At 39.8% G+C, this 17,050-nt stretch overlaps 1 protein-coding gene across 7 annotated transcripts in view; it reads right to left on the bottom strand.

Moving 5' to 3' along the window:
• The window catches only part of RAD51B (RAD51 paralog B), a 383,679-nt gene that overhangs the window by 196,586 nt on the left and 170,043 nt on the right, over positions 1-17,050 (bottom strand). For all 7 annotated transcript variants that reach the window (XR_013952190.1, XR_013952191.1, XR_013952192.1 and 4 more), the window contains exon 8: positions 11,256-11,352. Coding sequence is in view for 4 of the 7 variants with exons in the window: in XM_080595384.1 (XP_080451510.1) it covers positions 11,256-11,352 (97 nt within the window). In the remaining 3 variants the exon portion in view is untranslated. The remainder of the gene's footprint in view (positions 1-11,255; positions 11,353-17,050) is intronic.

Here is a 17,050-nt window from a genome sequence, read left to right as displayed (position 1 = left end):
TGCTGAAATTGATCTTGTTTCTCATTGTCACGCGTTACCTGAGCCTGGTAACTGCAGCTTACCGCAGCCAGGCAATGGGCATTACAGCTCCCTACTAATCCTTCCTACCAGTCTTCGGACGAGGGCTGTATTGCCTGACTTACCTTACATGAAAATAAACAAAAAAACCACACTTGCTTGAAAAGCAAGTCTCCTTTAGGGAATAATTTTGCACAACAGGGTCAGGAGACCAAAAGAGTTGAAAACCACGTAATGAACCAACCTGCAGCAAGTAAAGATGATAGAGGACTTGCTTCAAAGCTATGCTAGTGATCTCAATCCAAATACTAATGCAGATGCAGGCTAAGAGGTATTTGAGACAGAGAATGGATACTATTGGATAGATCTGTTAAAAAATGGGAATTTACGTACTTCTACTCTCAATGTGTTTGAAAAAAACAGCAGCCAATTCCTATACTGTACATATTTGCAGAGTATTGTACCGCCAAAAACTGCAACCACTTAAAACGCAATTCTGGATTCAGACTGATTATCAGTGATTTTAATTAAGGCCCATCCTGCATCATTTACAGTTCCTCCTTAAAAGCAGACGACAAAATCCAGCTGACTGGTTTACTAAGCAAAACCAACAAAAAAAATCAACAAGAAATTGAAAATTTACCATATAAAAATAGGAATTAAAATTAAAAGATAAGAAAGGGAAGCAATAAATTGGATGAAATCAGATATTTTAGGAAGAAAACAAGAATTTATTTATTTTGTGTGCAAGACATCATGTTTATTAGCTTTTTTCTTCAAAGCTACAGAGACATAGTTGTTGAAGCTTGAAATTGTAGTTCCATTCCCCTCTGCTTTTAAATTAAACAAATGATCTCAGTTTTTGGAGCAGTTTTTGACTCTAGGGAAACTATGCCATTAAGAGAGTGCCAGAAACACATCTAATTGATGCACGGCCCAAAAAAAGCTCAAAAGAGCACAGACATACCACATATAGATTTCAAGGAAATTACTGAAAGGCCACAGAGCTTCAACAGAATGTGATATGTGAAACACGGCATATGAAAGACTCGGTATCAAAAGGGTAAATTCAGCTCAAGAGATATTAATCTGATTACCTAAGAGGTACTATGAATCGGATATGCTCCTTTGTGCGCCATATCCAAACCTGGACAGATGGAGGAGACTTTATGCTCCATTTTCTGACGTAATTAGTTTTTAAGGGATTATCAAGTTACAGATACAAAGTTTCAAGCAATTTTTTCATATGAGAGAATTGTGTACAGTAACCAGCATATTTTCTGATTTAATTAATTTCCATATGATTTGCTAACCGTTTCCTTGAGTGGCACTGTGGATTATGAGCTCCACAACTTGACTTTTCTGTTCTCATTTTCACTTGAGTGCTCTCTGTGCACCTGCCTGACAGCAAACCAGTCCTACAACATCTCTAAACAAAGCGCTCTACACAGAGCTCAAACTCAAGACTTGTACAGAGTAAATTGAGGCTAATTTTATGCAATTTTTTTTTTTATCCAAATATGTAATTTTTCTGCACCATCTCCTCCCCTCTTCTTTCTACACTCATTGCTATTTTCCAGGGTCTAGATACAAAAAAGTCAAAATAAATGATCCTATGCATATGGCTGCTTCCCCTGCCAGATCATGCGCTGATGCCACAGCCTAACTTCCATGACTGTGTAAGATGAAGTCACTGGCCTTGGACTATCAAGTCAGTTAGCTATTTAAATGTTACTATTTTACATTACGGCAAGTAGTGCATTTTAAAGACAAATTTGAAATCTGTTTTTGTTGGTGTTTCTAAACTCCATTTTAGATTGCAGTGTAACAAAGCACAAAAGTCTCCAACTAGGGCATCTTTTACTTTCCATTTTATGCTAAAAAAGGCTGCTTGCAGGGCTTATCAAGTCGCTTAGTTTTGCAGACCACGGCAGCATCCCCATGAGGCCACCTTCTGTTTATTTCTCCATCAGCATCCCACATCTGGAAGATTGCGCTTGCATCTATCTACAGGTATATGAATAACAATTATATTTTCAGAAAAAGGGGGAAAGGCTTTGCCTGCCTCCACGAGCATTGCCCTATGTAGCTTTTAATTACTTTGAATATAGCTTTTAATCATTTCAGCAAAGAGAGCCGTAGTCATCAATCCCTGCATTAAGACAAGGAGCGTTCAGGGAGAAGTGTTTTGGAAAGGGTGACTCAGGAGCAGCAGCAGGGCCGGGAGGCAGCAGGGCCGAAGCTGCAGCGGGTACGCAGTCAACGCTTACGGACGAGGCAGCCACGCTGCCAGCCGACTGCCGGGGAAGCAAGGCGAGGAGGCGAGTCCATGAAGAAAGGCTGTAGCAGCGTGGGAGGACTATGACCTTTTGATCTCCGAGATGTTCCTGATGTACCAAAGTGACATGTCAGCTCTAATAGGCTACACTCCCCAACCGGTGGCAGGGGCCTACAAATTACTGTGAGATCTGAAGGCATTTGTTGTGATGATCCTGGCCTGGATGGGGCACATCACCACTTCCCCAGCAGGACTATCTGGCAGGCTATCCCAGCAGTTCCCAAACCCGGGGTCATAACCTCCAGCAGGGTCACAGCAGCACAGAGTGGGGTCACAAGCCTGACAGAGATTCGATTGTATGTGTTAGTATTTAGGGTCGCAAGCTCGGCTGGAGTGAGTTCACCACCAGAAACAGAGGCACAAACAGAAACCATGTGGGAACAGCTGGCCTAACAGATTTCACGCTCAGAAACTACTTCTTGATACTCAGATGTGCCCATGAGACTCTGTTACATGTCCTTGCGCCAGCCTGAAACAACAGCTCCCCTGCCAGGTACCAAAATGGTTCAGATTACTCCCAAAGAACCATGGATGCTTATCCTGTAGTAGCGTCTGCTGTTTCCTATTTCTACCATTTCTTCACCCATCTTTCTGTACAGTACAGCGTTATGACCACTTGAACTGCCCTTCTCTGAATGCTCCTTTATTTTTACTGCTTAGTATATTGATTGAGGAGACAAGCAGAATACAGATTGGACAAACTTCCCCACGTGGAGCATGCTAAATCTGCTCAAACTCAAGCTGCCTATTTTCATTAAATTAAGGGATCATACACCAACCATATGCTGTCTTTTTATTATCATGTTATGTTTGGGTTTGAATGTAACCTTTTAGCAGCAAAGCGTCACTGGGAAGAACTCCATTCACATACCACAGCACCCAGCTTCAACCTCCAAAAAAGGCTAATAGGTTATAAAACTTCCATCATTTATGACAATAAATCATTATTACAATAATAAAGCAGGAAATACACACAAATTAAGCAGAAACACCAATGTTCTCTTTTTACGATTAAGGGGAGTCATCAATCATGGAGGCTGCCTGAGATTAACAAGGAGCCACTTTTTCAAACATCCTGCAGTAAATCCAGAGGAAACCCAGCTGTAACTACAACCAGAACATAGACATCAGACCTTGAAATCATTCTGTCCTCTCTTCCTGGCCCTCCCGATCTGCATAACACCTGAACCCAGAGTCACTCCTAAATGGTCCATGTTCTGAAGGTGAGCTATATGATTCACGTGACACTGCAAGCCAAATACAGGTCCTTCACAGTGATGCTTCCCCATATACAGAAATCTGTCAGATCTCTCCCAGTCCCACCAGAAGAGAGATCCACTGTTGGTACTATAAAACTCCACAAGAAATGGGACTGACTGCTACTACATAATGAAGATTCAATTTTTATATTATTTTGCCTCAGCCTGTTTGTACAGATTTAAGGAGAATCCAGTAAGTTAAGAACAATATCAGGCAGAATTTAATTGACCATTGTGCATGGGGGCCAGTGCTGTGTAGCTTGTATCTACCCTTGAATAATTTTCACAATGCATTTTGAAAGATAAGTTAGTTTGGAGCAGTTCCACCAACACTAGGGTACAATGTAGGGCTGCAAAATGAGTCTAGAGCCAAACCATATCTTCTGTTTCTGATTTAAGTCATTGGTTTGCAGGACCACAGTGAAAATGCAAGTTGATCTTTTCTATTCTGCACAGAACGGGAAATGTTTATTTTAAAACATTTTAGGGCACAAAGAGATGACAAATTGCAGTCGTGTTATAATGCTTTACAGGTATATGCCATGAAAGTCAGTGGCTGACCTGTGCAGGCTCTCAATTTATTGCAGTTAAAGGAAAACAGGAAAAAACTAGTGTTGGAAAACAGAATTCTGAAGCAAACCCATTTTACTTTGTGTTGGAAGGTGCAACGTACTCGGTCTGGCACTGTCTCAGCTGAGGTAAGCAACCAAGAGGTGCTAGCTTCTAACCACTCAGCTATGACTGTAAGCACTTCTGTTATCATGCTTCTGATGATATAGATGAGTGATTCCCAGCAAATACACCTGAAGGGTTTTTGGATTACAAATTGTAGATTAATGATTGTCAGCCATATCGCATCTTCAGAAAGAAACCACAACAAAGCAGTAAAACTTGGTATTCTATCATCACAACAATTAGGAAAGAAGGAACGAAGATTCTCTTAAACTGATATATAGAGTCCTTTGAATGCTCCTGCTGACAGTTTTCAACCCTTTCGTAGTCTAGATCAAGCGATTACATGTGTCATTCAGCTTGAAACTTCCATAAACATGTACAGTCTCTGTAAGACCATTTTACTGAGAGATTTATATTTTGATTAAAAAGCCGTTAAAATTTGGCTGGATGTTATATGTCACTACTTCCCACTTGTTGAAATATAGCATCAAAATTAGTACAGGCTGACATGACCACTGTTATCGTGAAATCTAACTGCTCCATACACCGCAACTCTGCATCATGTAGAAACAATCACAATACCATTTCCCCTAATGGCTAATATCATTTCTCCCAGGCCCTATAATGATGGTGCACTTCCTTGAAGCATTCTCAACAACTAGAAGGACTTTTTCCTTCCACTGAAGCACTGAGGAGCACAGTTACCAGAAACATGAACACAGTTCAAGCACAAGAATGAAACCTCATTATTTCAAGCAGGCTCTTTTTTTCTCTTACATGTATCAATGAGATTTATCAACATGACTCTCTTTTTGCTGCCAATTTCTTACCTATCCTTAAGTGCTACATCATATCCTGACTCCTACCAGGTAAACGAAGAGTTTCTTTCTCACCTTTCAGTGTATGTGAGAGTTACAATCTTTTTCTGGAGATTTTTGAAGCTGGAGAAGTAACTCAAAGGCAGAGAACGGCCTGAACAAAAGGCTTCCCACAGCATTGTTGACAGGGATCACAGGGTCTATGCCAAGGTAGTTTATTAAAAGACAGCTGAGACATGAAGTCCAGCAGCACATTAAAGAATTAGGAAAAAAAATAACTCCAGCTGTTCCATTACAGCTCACATGAACTGGAACCAATGAGTTGAGTAACTCGATCGACTCCTACAGTAAAGTCATGGATACCCAGGGCTCAGACCTGGAGGCACAGCCCCATGGCTGATGGACTCGCTGGGCTCTGCTGTCCCTGCGTGGGAGGGTAACTTGGCCTTGGGCTGAGTGGGTATATCAAGATAAACCACAAAATAGAGAACTCTATTACGTTTTCAGAGATGTGGTTTAGTCCTCTGGGTTCACACAAGCACATCAGTGGTGGTAACGTACTCGTCAGTATGCATAGATACAGATTTGAGAGGTGAATTCCAACTATTATCTGGCAATACCACTAGTGTTATTTGTACTCATAGCTTTTTTCTGCACATTAAAAACCATCTAACCTTCATAGGGTCTACATAAGGGGTCACAGTTTAAAGACCTTTCTCCCACCATACCACAAATTGCACTCAAAGTTCATGAACAGGCCGAGCAATCTCCCCACCTCCAGATTATTCCATAATGATAACAAAAATGTTTTTAGTAACTATTCCCAAATTTTGGGGTCTCAAAAAGTCAGAGTGGATTTTTATTAAAAAGATAGGATATTATTTTAGGAATTTTATCATTTAATTAAAGTAGTTGTTTTTTTAAATAACACCAGTGTTTCATTGATCCAAGACAAACTACCTCCTACCAAGCAAAATTGTGTTAATCAGCCTACAATACGTTGACAGAGCATGCAGTTAAAACATTATAGGCTTAAAACATGTCAAAGCACTATGATATTTTTACTTAAATTCATATCATGCTGGAACACTTCACTAAGACACGAATTATTCTGCATTAGCTGTAAAACTACAAGGAGGAAGCATTTTAGAAACTTGTTTAACAGCTGCTCTGTTTGTCAGTTCAAAGTTCCCACAAAAGAGGTATATTAGGGTTCTCACAGAATATTCTTTTTGATTTTTATTAAGTCACTTGCAGGTCCAACCTTAAACATAAGCGTACACATAAATCAATAAAAAGAAAACAAAACAAAACAAAAACAGACTCCTATCTTTGGGGGCCCCTCACTTCTTGTGGTAATTCCTCCAGTGTTATCTCTCCTTTCAGCACCAGGACCGAAAAAAGGGATTTGAAAGGAGATAAGTAATAAACTACAGAACTGGTCTTACTCTGAGGTGAACAGCAGGTCAACTTATTACTTTCCCAATGGGAATATCTTGAAATACTTCAAAAAAAAAAAGTTGCAAAGAATATATCCCTACATCATCTAAAACTGGTAAACCAAGGCCTGAAGAGTAAAATGTTACAACCACAACCTGGCAGAGCAAGAGCAAAGCAAAGAATAGAATTCAAACATTCCAGCTTCAAACCTTCTGCCCCCTAGACTAAAATCCCATGATCAGAAGTAGGAAAACCCTGTGGGTGGACGATATTATGGTAGCTTAGTTTTCTTCAGTCTCCACGACACAAAAGACTATTTCTGCTCAACAGCTTAAAAGAACTCAGGATAACTCAGCAAAAAAGATGAAAAGGTCAGACTAAACTCATTGCTCAAATTGTGCATTAAAAACATACAGTGCTATGACAAACTGCTTGATGAACACAAATGGCAGAAGACCAAAAACTGGCCTCCCCAGAGCTAGCACAAGTTTACAGACAATTTTAAACACAAAATAATTCTGACTTTTCCAAATAAATATTTGAAAGTGCTAGCTGAGGCTGAAGAAGCTTGAGACAGAATTTCCCTTTTTGCCTTACGTTTGTGCATGCTGGGAGGAGGACTCTGTTCTTGTTCATGCCAACACTCTCCTGACCTTTTTCTGAGAAAGATGGGGCTTGTCTTCAATGCCTGCAAGAGGAACTGTAAGCTTGCAGCTGGCAGATGTATTAACAGGACAGGCACTGGCGGACTAGAGGGACCTCAAGTAGGTCACACTGTGCTATCCTTCTGTACCGCTTTACAATTTGAGTTACTTTGCTCAACCTGATTTTTCCAAGACTAACACTTACGAAACACAGAAAATTCACCTCCCAGCTAGCAATCAAACTGTCTGAGAATTCATTTCTAAAGATCCTCTACATTAGGTAAAATCCAGTCACGTGAACTTTACAGAAATAAAAATAGTACAGTCACAGCCACAAATAATGGCTTAATCCTTTAGACTAATGCAGTTTAAATCTCTCTAATTGTTAAAGAGATGGTTATTTTAACTTGGGGGTATGGTGTAATTGTTATACATTTAAATAATGAAGTTTTAATTCTTTAGGCCACATTTTGAAGCCTAGTTGTGGGCTGGTCTGACCATCTCTGAACAACTTAAAATAACCTTGAAGCTTCTCAAACTTGTCTTTTACTGAAATGGCTAAAAAGCTATTCCATAAAGCAAGCATGAAATGCAAAGAACGGCATCCACATCATGCTCCATCCAGTCAATCCCCTATGATGACAGGACATGTAAGAATGGTATGGCTATAAATAAAAACTGAGTTTGTCTTCTAGAGAAGTGACAACCTTACATGCCTGAAACTTTTTGAGCTGAAGAAAAAAAATACGTCTTACTGAACTTCAGATAATAATCTGGCAAATATGTAAAGGCCAAATGAATGCCAGGACTCAGTCCATAGGTACAAAAACTTTTCTATTTTATTCCACATTTATTTGCAGCAAACTAAGCATTTTTTCTGTCTTGAAGCAGATGTATGCACAGATCTGGGAATTTAGCTGGACATAACATTTTCCTGCAATGAGTAAAATCAAGTACAGTTCAACAGCTCTTACGTTGCTATGTAAGTGGTGAGATTTTACGATCTGTGCTGCTTTTATACAGGCTTTATTTTTCTCGTAAAAATCTAACATGTTTTTAGGACACAAGTTTTCATGTATTACAATATAATTTTAAAGAAGACAAACTTTGAGCCCGAAGCAGCTTGACAACGTCCTTTCAGCTTGCTCATCAGATTAACTTTGTCACACGTCAAGTGAACAGCTTCCTTGGTTTCTTGCCTAATCTAACACATAGCCCATGAAATACCCTTCCAAAGCACAATCAGAAGCAAAAACAAAAGCCACTACAACATTCCATTTCTTTCCAACAACACATTCAGTTCGAAACTTATTTCTGTCTCTGTCTAAGAAAGATCACCCTTTTAGCAAGCCATTTACAATGACAAAACTGGTTTCAGATAGGTTTAAAACAACATGTTAGACATATACAAACCAAGAGGTCTGATTTGCTTACAGGACTAATAACGTGTTACGGGTCCTTTCACATCTAGGTCACTGGTTCAAATTCAGCTTAAGTTGGTGATGAGTGAAAAGGAAGAATGAGGTAAGAACCCAGTCATGAATCTGGCTTCTATTCCTGACTGCAACATATTCTCTTTGTGTGCATGGACTACTCACCAACAACTCTTTCCTGCACAGTTGTAAAATAGGAGTAAATACTATGAAGGTCACTCCAACCCTGGAAGATGAATTCATTGTGGAATCTTAAAGTATGCAAGACTGTCAGGAGATTAACATATTGCTACTCTTAGGCTGTTTGATAGTCAGTATGAAATAAATTAGGGGGGATTTTCTCAGGACAGATCAACACCCTAATGTTAAAAAGAAAAAACACTGGCCATGCTTTTGAAAGCATTATAAACATGGAGAACAAATGTCAAATGGGCTTGAAATTACGTTTTTTTTCCTCATAGGCAGACAGCATGGGTTAAAACTGAAGCAAACTGGCAATCCAGAAGCAACCACATTATGGATGAGAAAGATGGGAGGAAAAAACCTCGTGGTATAGAGATGCACTGTGCTCTCCTGTTATACAACACAGCTGGTAAATACCACCTCTGTTAGTTGATGGAAGCAGAAAGGAGGGGAGAGGAGGAAAAGAAGTTGAACACCCTTGCAATCCCTTGATAAAACTTGAATTACTGAAGGAGCTTGCATCACTGCTGTGCCATTCTTGTCCAACCTTGGAAGGCCAAACAGCTTCCATTTTTAAGAAGTGCCGTGCTGGCATGGTTTACCACTTCAGACGCTTAATTAAAACCAAGGAACGAGAAAAACAAAGTAAACAACACACACAGAGGCAACCAACACATTTTCACTCATTTTTGGGTTAAAAGTTGAAAAATAATGGCGGTAGAGAGTTCAGAAACAACATGGTACCTTCATTAATAAGCTGTAATTGCTATGAAAATCATCATACCATCTCTTACACAGTCATGATTTCAGAACTATGGCTTATACAGAGCACTGCACATTTCTGATATTTGCAGGAAAATTTCAAAGGATTACAACTTTTTCCAAAGACTCTTCAAAATATTTTAACCACAAGAAAAAGTATGTGTTGCTGAGTATATATTTTGTTATTACTTCTACTTCAGAGTTACCTATGCTCTCCTTTTCTGAGGAAGCTCATACACAGCAATTCCAGAGGACAAATTAAAGCACAACTGCCATGATCTAAAGTATTTAATGAGGCAATGTGTAACATATTCATGCCAAGAAGGAAATCATAAAGATGAAAAATTATGTCTTCCTCTTCCAAATATAGTTACCAAATTTCAACTCTTTGACAGAGGTAGGGAGCGAGATACTCAAGCAACGAACTTCAGTGATGTCTTGTCAATGGATGGAGCCAACAAAAGCCAGAAGCACAGTTTCAAAATGATTTAATGGACCATGCTTTGCCCAAGCACTCCTATTGACAAAATTATGAAGTGAACACATCAGTCAGTGTCAAGACATTACACTGGAGTTATTTGCTGCTCTTTCACATTCTGTTTAATACATATTCAACCTCTTCCTCTTGTCTGTTGAAATGAGTTGCAGAATAATGTCATTTTTACCACTGCTTAATTGTTTTTGCCACCAAGCTGTTCTTGCATTAAGTCAGACAAGCTTGAGAGGACAGCTCTGATCAACCAGAACAAAGATAAGCTGACCAGAACCAGAAAGCTCACCAAGGAGAGAAAGAGGGGAAATAACCATATTACACAAAGCAGAAATTCCCCATGCATTTATCATTTCTTTGCAGGAAAGGTGAGCATTGCTTATCATCATACGTTTTGGCCTATAGTTGAATTTAAGTCTAAATAAGTAAACTCTATATCTGTCTCTGAGGGCACTCTGATTATTCAAGTGGGAAAAGCTGAAATTGTATTACATTGCAAGCCTTGATTCAGTATCTTTTATACTTTGCACAGTAAGTCCTCACTACTACCCCCAAAATGTGTGTGTGTGTTTGTGTGATACTTGTCTCTAATTCTCTGCAGAAACAAGAGAAACATGAAGATGTAAAGTAGTATATGGCATCACACAAAAGCTCATATTACATTCACGCAATATTGAGAGCTGCAGCTTGAATCACTGTGCTTGAAAACTGGACAAATATAATGCAAGGGACAGGAGTGATTATGTGCTCTCCTTCCTTTATGACCAGCTGTTTCTTTTTGGAATCACCAATAATCACTAAATAAGATTAAAATTGTGGCCTAGCCTGTGTATTTAAGCTAGTCCCAGCTCCAGAAGGAGAAAAATAATGCTCTGTGAATGAAAGTATAATAATGCTGTGTGAATGAAAGTAGACTGCTAAGGAACATATTACAGAAATGAACACAGCTTGAAAATCCATTCCCACCCCTTAGAAAGGGTCAGTTTCTTTTCATTAATAAACTCTTTTTTCTTTCCTTTTTTTTTTTATAATTAATTTTCAAAGAAATTGAAAAATAATTTCATCTCCTCATGGTTTTATCTTTGGCTTGATAACCTGACTCTCCTGGACCCCTGTACATCAACAGAAGACTGCAAGTTACAATGTGGATTTGTGTCAGTATAGAGTTTCAGTTCTGATAGAAGGGATCTCTTACCTTCAGACAAGAACAAATCATCAGCTGGAGACACCAGGTCTGCTGGGATCGCAAGGCCATTGCTCAGTGATGTGGTAATCTGATTCGTCAAGATAACCTGCAAACAGATAGGGAGAGGGGGAAGGGAAATGAATTTTTATAGCTACAGGAAGGCAGAGAGCAGCCCAGGCAAGGACTGGAATCCCTCAGGCACAGGCACTGTGTGGGCAACCCCCTACTCTGACCTTCAGCAAATTCAGCTCAGAAAATATTGAACTACCTGCAGTAAATAGAAGAGAACTGCAAAAAAGTGCAGTAAAAGGGATATTGTTAAAAAGATGAAATATCAAACAACATATTCTGATAGATAAATATCAAACTACTGTCCTGAAGAACGTTCTCCAACAAACAATGTGATGCTCCTTAAAAAAGCACCTAGTGAGAGAATAATATTTTGAGAATTTTTATGTCACTTATAAGGCCAAAGGACCAATTTTAAGTAAAACCAAAACTCTGGAATTTTAAAGGCAAATGGTAAATGTATTTTTCAAGTATTTTCTATACAGTTTATACCCTTCCTTTCTTTGGCTGAAACACAGTGCCATGAAGAAAGGTGTGGTAGTGATACTACCCCATTGATCTGAAGCATAGGAGTACTACATTTCACAGGGCTATCTGCACACAGGAGGGTAGTCCAATGTTCTTCAGGACCACAAGATTCTGGCAAACAGCAACAGCTGGTACTACCCACACAGTGCTACAAAAACATAATTCCCTGATGGCATGAACGGAAGTCTTGCAAGAGAAAAGCAGTCCCTTGCACTTTTGAACATGTACTTCTTTTCTAATAACAGAAAACATTAAAGCAAACACTATCAATTCCATAGATAGAAAAGCATATAATCTCAATTACCTCTTAATGCTTTGAGGATCTCTAAGCCACTGCAGTTTCTGCAATTTCTGCAGAAACATGCATGTGGTTTTTTGTTGTTGTTTTCTTCAAAGAACCAAGATGGTCCTTATACTTTACTTAGAACATACTCAACTCCAGGCGTGTTCTCCTTGAACTTAACAGCCTGTCTTCAGCTGTATCTGACATGGGAGGAAGGGAGACTGGAATCCTGCATGCTACGCTATGGATACGGTTTCATGATGCTGCTGGAATAAACTAACAGCTTGCCATGGCTAAAAGGAAGACTAACCTCTCTGCTCTTTCCTCCGTTGCTCCTACCTCCCTCTGATCATGGCTTCCTCCTGCTCTTTAACAATAAGTAGTATGATATGACAAGCTATTTTCTTTTTTTAAGTCAAGATGCCACAAAAGTTGTATCAGATCATAGAGTCATAACCACAGTGGTGGCATCATGTCTCTGCCAGGCAGCATGACATGAGCTACCAAGGATGCGATGGAGTCTGCAGCCTTACCAAGACCACGACTCTTCCTCCCCACTCACACCAGCCCGCCCACCTCTGCTTGTGAACAGGCATGGGATCTTTCCCTTTGAACAGCTCGTAGTTGTACATTTTCACTGTGTCACAAAACCCACAGCTTAGAGGCTATTCTGACAGCCAGGCATAAGATACAACAATATGGCACACAACACTGAGAGCTTTCCCCGATCAGGTACTAAGAAACATGCTGAAGAAGAACACGCTAACAAAAACTTATATGCACGTACATAGTGGTGGGATATGAAGTTTTCATTGGCACACTTTTGCAGTGATCACATTATTCACGTGTCAAAAGCTTTGTAAGCAATGCAGTCATCCTATGCCTTTGCCAAGATAATCTTACACTGTGCCATCACGTATGTTATTTATGCACCACATAGTAAAGGAACGATACCATATTTAAGGATCCTTCTTAAAGAACAACAACAAATCCTAAACAACTTGGACTTTATGTTGCTCTCCTTCAAAAGAAGCTCATTCTACACACTTCAAAAATAAAAATGAACAAGGAGAATAACAACTTTTTTTTTTTTTTTTTTAAATCTTTCAGATTTTTTGGCTTCCTTTTCAGCTGGGATCTCCACAGCCCTGATAGCTGTAGGAGCGTAAGTTTTCTTCACTCTTTATGCTTAACCCAAGCTACATCTCTGAACTTACTCTTCAACTTCCGATGTGTCCTTCAATATCCATTCAACACTAACAACAGTCCAGACACCTTGTTACGCCATTTGAAAGTGTCTTAAAAAAGGTACAGTTAAAAAACCTGCACATTTCCTCTGAGATGAAGCCATATGCATGTGCTGAATGCTTATTTTGGAATTTACTGAAAATTATTCTTCATTTCTGCAAGTCTGCAGAGCCTACAGAGAGATTCACTTCTCCCATAAGTACAAATCAATGGGCTGTTAGCTAAGCACTAAATGTGGCGTTAAATTTCGTCACGCTTCTGCAGCCTCATTTACTCCAAAATTCTTCCATCAGGTGCAGCTGTGCATTCCTGTATCATCAACCAATATTCATTTCTGTGCACCTAGCATAATACAGTTTGAATCTCACTCCGCAGGTGTGCAGAGTGCTCCAAACCCTGACTCAAACACAACCTACGGGTTGCTAACAAAAGGAGAAAAGCAGGCCTTTACTCACCTCCATCTCCAAAGAAAAATGTCAAGGCAGTCAGATTTAGAAAACTCCTCCTAATACATGTATCTTTTAATAAAGGTGCAAAAATCCAATTACATCCCCTTACTGGAAATTGCTAAGATTTCTTTCATTTTTCCCAGAGTAAAACTTTGGTCAGCAATCCTTTGGCAGTGAATAGTGGCACACAAACAAAGCCCTGTGTTTTCATCTGTCTCCAATCCTACATTCACTTTGAGGCCCTGAATGCTGTTACCATGTGCTTCCCAGCATCACATCTAAAGAACATATTAGCTTTTATCCAAAGTCTCCTTCACCAACCTGAAAGACGTGTTTAAACTCCATTGCTTTGAAATGGACATATGGCTATCCTTTGAAATGGAATGAAATATATTCAGAGAATTATAAATAGGTGTTTGAGGAAACTGTTAAGCCCAAGTGTGATATGGAGCAAATGCACAGGTAAACAAAGGAGATAAGGAGTGAAACAGCTGTGTGTCTTCCTCATGAGTACAGTTTTAAACTAGAAGAGGGGAGATTTAGATCAGATGTTAGGAGGAAATTCTTTACTCAGAGGGCGGTGAGGCACTGGAGCAGGTTGCCCAGAGAAGCTGTGGCTGTCCCATCCCTGGCCTGGTTCAAGGCCAGGCTGGATGGGGCTTTGGCCTAGCAGGAGGTGTCCCTGCCCGTGGCAGTGGGGCTGGAACTAGGGGGTCTGTAAAGGTCCCTTCCAACCCAAGCCATTCTGTGATTCTGTGCTTCGTGCACGGAGAGAACCAGCTGAATCTCACACAGCGCTCAGTTCTGATCTTAGGAACTCATTATCTTACAAATAACCAACATTAGGTGAGTGAGGGTTAGAATATTTTCCTTTGGTCTGCTAGATGCCACACTTGAAAGAAACCACCTCTCAATGCTAAACAGTGCCTGGAAACAGTCTGGGGTCACAAGTCCAAGCAGATTTACTAGAAAGAGTGCCTTGCACTGAATTAGCGGTAGCACTTCCTCAGCTTTTCCTTGGAGATCTGCCATTGAAATACAGATCAGATTTACCCTGTTTAGTACAGGAGACCTGCCAAATCCACAGTCTAAGTAGGTAAGGAAAAGTTGCCTCTGTTGTGGTTCCTTTTGACAGATACTGGACATTATTACCAGCCAAGCATAGCTTCCAGTTATTCCACAGGTGCAATGCCAGTCATGAGTTTATTTTCTTTCCGCAGAACAATCAACAATGAGAACATTAAAATATCATGTAGCAACTTTATCATATTAAAATACATAGTATTTTAATAGCTGCTCCTATTTTCAGCATTAATGGAACAAAATATTTTCATTATCAGAGGTACTTTCATTACTTCTATGGCACTAAGAGTCACAAAAAAACCATAATACCTCTCTATGCACAACTGAGGCCTGACACGTGCAACAGGTAAGGAGATTTTGTTACTGCTTTCTGTTTTTAGCCTGTGATGAATGAAGAATATAGAGCTTCTTCAGCCCATGATTGTGCAAATGAATGGAAAACACCCTCTACTGCTAAAGGAAGAAAGACCAAAAGGTCAGCCATATAGCCCTGTAACACTGAAAACTTGTCCCACTCAGTTTCCTGTGGAATTCAGTGAACTACTGTCTTACACCTTTTAGCACATTCACTTGCAGCTGGTAAAGCTGGTGAAAAATCAGTTCTCAGCTTTCAGATTCTGACAGAATTACACGTAGAAATTCACTCAGATTCAAATTTCAGAATGATTTATGGAAAAAAAAAAAGTGTTACTTAAAATACCACACGATTGACTGATACAATTTCCCAATCTTATGAGAAAGTTTGTTTACTGTCCCAATATCAGCATACCAACCTTAGATTGTAAAATAACCCCTTGTAACTATTAGAAATAGCAAGAACACTTTTCCTTACACTTAGAAAACTTGGAGAGAAACACAAAGAAATAGGGGAACACACTTTCAAGTTCCTAATTTTAGACACCTGAGAAAATTCCTGTCTCCTCTTATGATCTCCCTCATTTTTATAGGAATAGAAACACTAGTTTCTCCAGGAAAATAGTGTTCTTGTTTCAGACAAACAGACAGTTGTTAATTCCAAGATTAATCCAGAAGTCAACACCTTTATTTTTACAATCTCTTGAAACCTTACATGTCATGGTGAAAAGAGAATCTCCTTCCACTAGTGTGACTTTAGCAGATGCCAATTTTCTGGAGGCACAAAAGAAAAATAAAAACACTTATTTAAGATACCTAAATTTCCAGCACCCATGTTTGTTGAGAATAGTGTAGTTCTTGCATATGCTGAAAGCCCTTGCAGGTCCTGGGATAAAGTTGGCCTAGGAACTGAAATATGACTGCTTCACACAGAAGAATAAGCAAACTATTTTTTGTTTGATTATTTATACAGTACAATTTTTCAAGTACTCCTCCTGCCCTTCCTAGGACCACACTGGAACTACTAAATCTGACTTTGTTGTCCTTGTAAATCCCGTTGAGTAAATAAGTCATTTTCTGTAAACTTGTGGTCTCAGCCTCCTTGTTAGTTTATTGCAAAATTAAAGGGAGCTCAGTGCAGAACTATCAATCAGTAACCAGCAAAGGTATAAAGTCTTCTGGAATGTACTGAGAGAGGAGGAAGAAAAAACAACCTCTCATGAAATGGCTGTTTGTTAAAAGAATAGAGCAGAATTCCCCTTTTCGCAAGCAATACTATTTAGGAAAACTCTTATTAAAGGCTTCCGATTGAGTTGGAGAAGCAAGCACAAGAACACTCTGCCCTTATTAGCCCATGTATTTGTGGTTTTCACTGTACTCAAGCAACGTCGCTAGAGAGCACGAAGTAAGAGTGACATTCGGTAGATGCTGACTCAGCATGCTGGAGGAGAAGGGAAGGAAATTTTACAGCTCCCCAGCTACTCTTCACACCAGTCCCTTGGAAGGCACCTCTCCCTTTCCCTGAAGCCCGGAGCTTTTGGTGAGGCGTTCAGCAACGGGTCAAAACAACAGTGGCTACTGTGTATGCACTAGCGGAAGGAAAGCACACCAAGCAATACCACAAAGCCAGATGGGGCAGGCAGCAATCCTGGAAACAGAAAAAGGGAACAGTGAGGAAAGTGGGGTGAGGGCAGCATGCTTCAAACAGCTGTGAGAACCGCAGCCTTCTCCTTGGGAACCTGCTACAGCTCCCTGAGACTGGCAGCAGTCTGTCCAGAGGAAGAACCCTA

The sequence above is a fragment of the Anser brachyrhynchus genome (genome assembly GCF_964034855.1).
Source record: "Anser brachyrhynchus genome assembly, chromosome: 5".
Taxonomy (NCBI): Eukaryota; Metazoa; Chordata; class Aves; order Anseriformes; family Anatidae; genus Anser; species Anser brachyrhynchus.
Note: the sequence above shows the minus strand (reverse complement) of the source record. Positions and strands in the feature narration are given on the sequence as shown.